At 48.3% G+C, this 6,534-nt stretch overlaps 1 protein-coding gene across 1 annotated transcript; it reads right to left on the reverse strand.

The window, feature by feature from the left end:
• Nucleotides 1-128: 128 nt before the first annotated feature.
• On the reverse strand, nt 129-5,706 carry LOC114635989 (lysine-specific demethylase 4A-like; the record flags this gene model as incomplete). The annotated part of the gene is made up of 5 exons (XM_028784311.1): nt 5,568-5,706; nt 4,053-4,246; nt 1,827-1,876; nt 621-724; nt 129-266 (listed from the first exon to the last, which is right to left on the reverse strand). Coding segments are annotated over exons 2-5 (378 nt in total), but the record flags the coding sequence as incomplete, so codon positions are not given.
• Between the last annotated feature and the right edge of the window lie 828 nt (nt 5,707-6,534).

The raw sequence follows: 6,534 nt of genomic DNA on the forward strand, positions 1-6,534 counted from the left end.
GGGCATGTTGGTCACATCTCACACTAGCCAGGACATCATCTCCCAACCGTTAGAAAATGTTCTGACCAGAATGTCCTCACTCAGACACTTCTGCCCACGGTGTTATGGAAGAAATCACGTAGGCTTACCAGTACAGCTTGCTTGCCATACTCAATCCACCGACGGGTAGCAAAATTGGTAGACTCTGCACAGTTGAAGCCGTGGTTGAAGCCAGCATGGTAACCATATGGAAAAGTGATCATAAACTCTCCGGCTTCTTGGGTCACCTGAAGAAGAGTGGATTTGAAGCAGCTGCCGCAACTGGCAGAGGCCTAGCACAGACCTGGGCTCCTGAGTGTCTCTTTGCTACACTTAGGTGATCAACCAAGGGAAAGGCAAAACTGCCAGATCTTGAACTGCCACTTAACATATCACATGTATGCTAAGAGACTAATTAACCTATCCTCCAGATTAATCCCACAAGCCCTCAGCACCAGGAGAACACATTAGCCACCTGCTGTTATCAAACTCCACCCTGGAGACAAGAACAATAGACTGCAAACTCTGCCGAACAAAGACCAGAAGGGGTGCTTCTTTCTGCATAAACCCAAGGCCTTCTGTGGGGACCACAGCCAGCTCACCTTGTCAAAGGGAATGCCATACTTCTTCAGCATTAATGGGGAGATCAGAGTCATCTTGTGCCGGAGAAAAGCCTCACAGCTTTGAGCACTTCCTGGGAAAAAGCCTGTGAAAGGATGGTAGGTCTGAGTTAATAAGGCTCTGCCTAAGCTCTGTGATTCTTGGGGTTACTTCCCATCTGCAGACCTCAGGGGTGATCACTAAAGGACAGTCACCAAAGTGATGCTAAGAGGGGCTAGGGAGATGGCTCAACAGTTAAGAGCATTTCCTCTACTGCTCTTCCAGAGGACCTGAGTTTGGTTCCCAGCACCTATAACTCCAGTACCAGGGAATCCAATATCCTCTTTTGGCTTCCTCAAATGGTACTCACAGAGAGACATTCAAGCATGTAAATTAAAATTATAATTAAAAAAAAAATTTGGGGGGGCATAGGGATTGTCACTATGCATCCAGGGTTAGCCTGGAACTATAAAGATCAAGACTCAAAGATCAGCCTGCCTCTTCTGAGATTAAAGGCACTGGCAAAAAAAAAAAAAAAAAAAAAAACCCCGGCGGGGGGGGGGGGGGGGGGCTGATGCTGCTCCAGTTGCAAGAAGTCTGGGACCTCTGGTGAGCCTCCAACTCTCCCAGGTGGAGTCTTACCTAGACTCTGTGGCAGCACTCAGACACTCAAGCTGCCCCTGTTCTTACAAAACTGAGAACTACTTATTATCTCTCCAGGCCCTGAAGACTGAGCCTGAAACCTCAGCCTTTTGAGGGTAGCACATCTACAGTTTGATCTACTCAGGATCTTTTGAAATAGGAAAGCCTCTAGAGGCACAAACCTACCTAAGTCCACTTACAGGAACACACACACATACATACACACACACACACACACACACACACACACACACAGTAACTCAATCTGGATTTCACATTTGAAACTTAGGAGAAGAATCTAACCAAGTCTCTTCCTAGTTGAGGGGTGGAGGGATGTGGCAGAGAGAGCAGGAAGAGGAACAGGTCCTTCACAGACAGCATAGGAAAGGCTCAGGCTGGGCCTGGTCCACTAAAGGTATGCGATCTGACAGCTGAGCTCACACACATCCCACCAGATCTGCAGCCTGTGAAAGGTCACAGGTCATCTGATCTCAGAGAATGAACATCTCAGAACAGGGAGTTGGACAGCGAGAAGGCTAACCCTGTACCTGGAGGGGATACAGTACCTTTGGCAAGACGCTCTAGGCGTTTCCCATGCTCAGGTGGAACAGAGTACCTGCAATCACAAGAGAAGGTCAGATACCAGCAGAGGATAAGAAAAGGAAGTGAGAGACTTGCTCTCCCTCACAGACGCCCTGAAGGAAAGAGCTCCTGAGGGTTCCCAGTTCAAAGACACGACAAACGTCTAAGGTAACGGGTACTAAGGTGATGGGTAAGCCAAATAACCCAACCTGATTGCTACACATCACACAGATGTACTGACACATGGCCCTATAGTTCATGAATATGTAGAATCACTATGTGCAAGCTGAAACTACTTTGGGGCCGCAGGTCTCACTATACAGCACTATCTTGTCTGGAACTCAATATGTAGACCAGACTGGCCTCAAATCCAGAGATCTGCCAGCCTCTGCCTCCCTGGTACTGGACTTATAGGTGTAATCCACCACACCGGGCTTAAAAATGTATTTCCTAAGAACACCTGGAGCAAAGAAAACCTAGGAAGGTTGAAACAGGAAGATAAAGAATTCAAGGGCAGCCTGAGCTATATCTAGGGAAGGGACACTTAAAAAGCAATCTACGCTAATAAAATACTTTAAGACAAAGGAGTAGAGAGCCTACACAGCAGAATGCACGTATTCCCCCTACACTCGCTCGCTCTGTCCAATGTTTACTCAGTGAGACCTTACAGAACAGTCTCTCTCCTCACTAAGGTGCTCCTATGATAACACTGTTTGCTGATTGGGGGTGGGGCATCACATCACTGTGAAGGTTTTCATCATACTCCTGAAGGCTGGATGAGTGGGAAACTTGTGACCAAGCACTGGACACCTTGACACTGATGAGCCCATTTTTCTACCATACAAGCTACACTGATTACCCGGTAGATTTAATTACTCTTCCACGAACTGTGGTATCTGCTGCTCTTTGTGGAAAAACAAAGGAAATAGAGACACCTGGGACTATTTAAACCATCTACAGAACTGCTAAGCCTTAAATTCAGTTACCTCATTTTAACCTTCACGACTTATACTGAAGGCTATTTCAACTCAGCATGGTGGAACATGGCTGTGGCCCTGATACCAGAGAGGCAGCACTGAACCAGGACTGTCTCCTTCTGCACACACGGGTGAACTTCTAAGGACAGGTGCCTGACAACCCAAGAGCTCTGCACATGCAGTTCAAACCCGGGAAGTGTTTCCCTCACAGCCTCTGCCATGCCTGCCGCCATCCCACCCGGCTCTGTCCTTCCCCTTCACAGGCCTCAACCCAGCTCTCGTCTTCTGGAGGCTTCTTTAGCCGCCAGCCCACCCGTGTGTCCTTCCTCTGTGACCCTTCCTTCACTGCTCTGCCACCGTTCCACTTCCTGCTGCATCCCGACAGGCCTCCCACCCGGGCCTGCGTGCCTCACATGTGTTGCTCAGTGCTGTCACAGACAGAGGCTCCACTAAAAGGTTAGACAGACACGCCAGTACAGAGACGACACACGGTCAGTTTCTGTCTCCCCTAAAGGCATGGGAAGCAGGAGCGCGCGCAGCTTAGCCTCACTCGCTGCTCTCCAAATCACCTTTCCACAGAGCAAAGAAATCTCCCTACCCTCCGAGAAGCAAACTTAGGAAATCCCCAGGAACTGGGTGTGGTAGCTAATGCCTTAGATCCCAGCCCTCTGGACACAGAGGAAGGTGCATCTTTTGAGTCTGAGGCCCAGACACTTTACTGGTCTACAGTAAAGTATGTTCCAGAATAGCCAGATCGACAAACTTTATCTCAGAAAAGGAAAAAAAAAAAAAAAGGAACTATCAGGCCTCCTAAGAGGGAATCAGACAGCAGCAGCCGGCTGGGAACAACCCCACAATTCTGAGCCTCTGACTCCACTACCACAGGAAGCGAGGTTCCGTACGTAGTGTAGAGCACTCTGCTCTCTGAGCCCCTCTACTCAGCCATGCGTGGAGGCATGTACCTATTCATTCCAGAATTTGGGAAGCTGAGAAGCAGAAGACTCTCAAGTTTAAAGCCAACCTGGGCTACAGGGTCGAGACCCTGTATCTCACAACAAAGAACAACAAAAGTAAAACTTGTTCCCCAGAGGCATTCTGGGCCCCAAGAGCACTTCAGAAGTGAACTCAATGCAGGGTGCCAGCTCCGCCTCAAGCCCGGTACCCAGAATGTGTAGGAAAGGCCAGAAGCCCTGTGCTGATGGAAGGGCAGTGCTAAGTGCAGGCTGACTTTACCAAGACTTTGGCTCTCCAAAGTGCAGGTAGTTGATGCTGTACAGATCCATGTCTTCTGTGTGCCAGGCAAAGGACGTCTTCCACATGCCGAAGTACAGGTAGGGGGTGTTCACTCCCTCGATGGTGATCCCACTCTCCTTTTCCACCAGGTCCAGGATGGTCTTCAGCCGGCCGATATTCCACTCATCAACATGCTGCCAAGAAAATAGCAACCCAGGGCTCATAGGTAAACACAGCAGCCTCAGGTAAGCTGTCACTGCGGACTAAACTGAAGCCTGTCAAAGCCACAGCATCCAAAACAAGTAAGTGGCCTGGCACGGAAGCACACGCCTTTAATCCCTGCATTTAGGAGTCAGAGGCAGGTGGATCTCCGTGAGTTCAACACTATTCTGGTCTACATAACAAGTTCTTGGCAGCCGGGTCTACGCTATGAGACCCTGTCTCAAAAAAGGAAAGAAAGGATGAAAGATGACGGACAGACAGACAGATGGAAGGTACACAGGCAAATTTAGAAAATAAAAAAAAAGTTGAAAAAATATGAAGTAAAATTTAAAAATATTTAAGAAATGGCCAGCAAAATGGTATAGTGTGTAAAGGCACGGACCATCAAGCCCAAGTTCAATGCCCAGAACCCGCATGGTGGAGGGAGACGACTCACAAGCCACCCTGACCACACTACATCCTTTCCCTAAGTTCCAGTGGTCGTCTAGGGCTCTCTGTAAGCAGGGTCTGAAGTACAGCACCCTACTTTTCCACCTCCATCTTGGGTACTTACAACCGACACCTTCGGTCACCTCCACCCTCCACCGGCCTGTGGATTTCCGTGTGGACCCTGGGACCCACTTCTTGCTCTCTGACCTTTTCCTTCACCACCCTGCCACCCATCCTTCCACGAGTGACTCCCCATCTCTGAACTGACGTCAACAAACTCAGAATTCACTTTTTAAACTCTTCCCTTTCAATCACTGATGCCACTGTTAAAGCCAATCTGAGAGATAAGCCCTGAAAAGCCTTACAGGTTTCTTTAGTCACAAGACAGACCCACCTATCCCCTTCTACCACCACAGTAAGACAATTTGTTAGCTTAAAAAGCACAAGATCCCAAGCTGGGAAAAGTGTAAAACAGCTCCTGTTACAGAGCTCATGGGAGAGCTCTGAAATCTGTACACACTTCTCTTCCTCAGTCCCACCCTTCCATTTGATTAGTCAGAGAGATGCTTCCCACAGAGACCACCCGCTCGCATTCCCTCTCGCAAGGCCTCACTTTCTATGATCTATGCCACCCTCTGAGGAACTCATCATCTACCACCCACGGACTATGGGCGAAGCCTTGAAAAGGACACCACAGCACCCAGTTCACATGCAGCATGGAAGATACAAACTCCAGTGACACTCACAACTACCAACAAGGAAGACAGGACAGCGTATTGGCAGAACACCTTCTACTCATCTGTCCGTTCACCAAACAGCTTTTTAAGTCCCAGGCACATACTGCAGGGTTCTCAGTGGTCTCACCTGTTCATAGAGAGTACCATTCACATCTGCTCCATAGATGGGAGGATTGAATGTGAGGTTTTTCCAGTATTTACGCTCAAGTTCTTCGAATTCACTGTATCGTGGGGTGCAGTACCTTTCAAATATAAAAGAACGATGTTAGCCATTTACAGATGTGGTGGTTTGGGAACAATGCCCATAAACACATCTTTGAAATACTTCCCAGTTGGTAAAACTGGGAAGGAGTGTACTCTGTCCCATCTGCCATTAGAGATGTGAGCACTCAGCTGTTCCTGCCGCCATGCCTTCACTCCGCTACCATAGACTCTCACCCTCTGAAACCTTGAGCCCAACTGAATGCTTCTTTTATAAGTTGCCTTGGTCACAGTGCTTTATCACAGCAACAGAAGAATGTTTCTCAGGCATTATGAACGATATAAGATACAAGCCACTATTCCAGGGACAACAAAACATTTCAAAAGAACAAGACACAAGGCTGGGAGCGTGGCTCACCTGTTAACAGTGCTTGCCTAGCACACACAAAGCTCTAGGGTTCAAGCCAGGCATGGTGGAACATGCCTGCAACCCCAGGACTTAGAAAAAATAGAAGCAAAGAATCAGGGCAAGGTCATCTGCTACATGAGATGCTGTCTCAGAAAAACAAAAGGAGGTCTGGAGAGATGGCTCAGCAGTTAAGAACATGCACTGCTCTTGGAAAGGACCTGACACCGATTCCTAGCACCTGTATTGGGCGGCTCATACCTGCCTGTAATTCTTAGTTCCAAAAGATCTAAGGACCCTGGCCTCAGCAGGTTTCCAGGACTCATGTGTATATAACCACAGACGTACACTAACTAAAAATAAAATATACGTTTAAAAAGACAACCATGGGGGCTGGAGAGATGGCTCAGCAGTTAAGAGCACTGACTGCTCTTCCAGAGGTCCTGAGTTCAATTCCCAGCAACCACATGGTGGCTCACAACCATCT

This window comes from Grammomys surdaster, unplaced genomic scaffold, assembly GCF_004785775.1.
Source record: "Grammomys surdaster isolate TR1022 unplaced genomic scaffold, NIH_TR_1.0 120825, whole genome shotgun sequence".
NCBI classification, from domain to species: Eukaryota; Metazoa; Chordata; class Mammalia; order Rodentia; family Muridae; genus Grammomys; species Grammomys surdaster.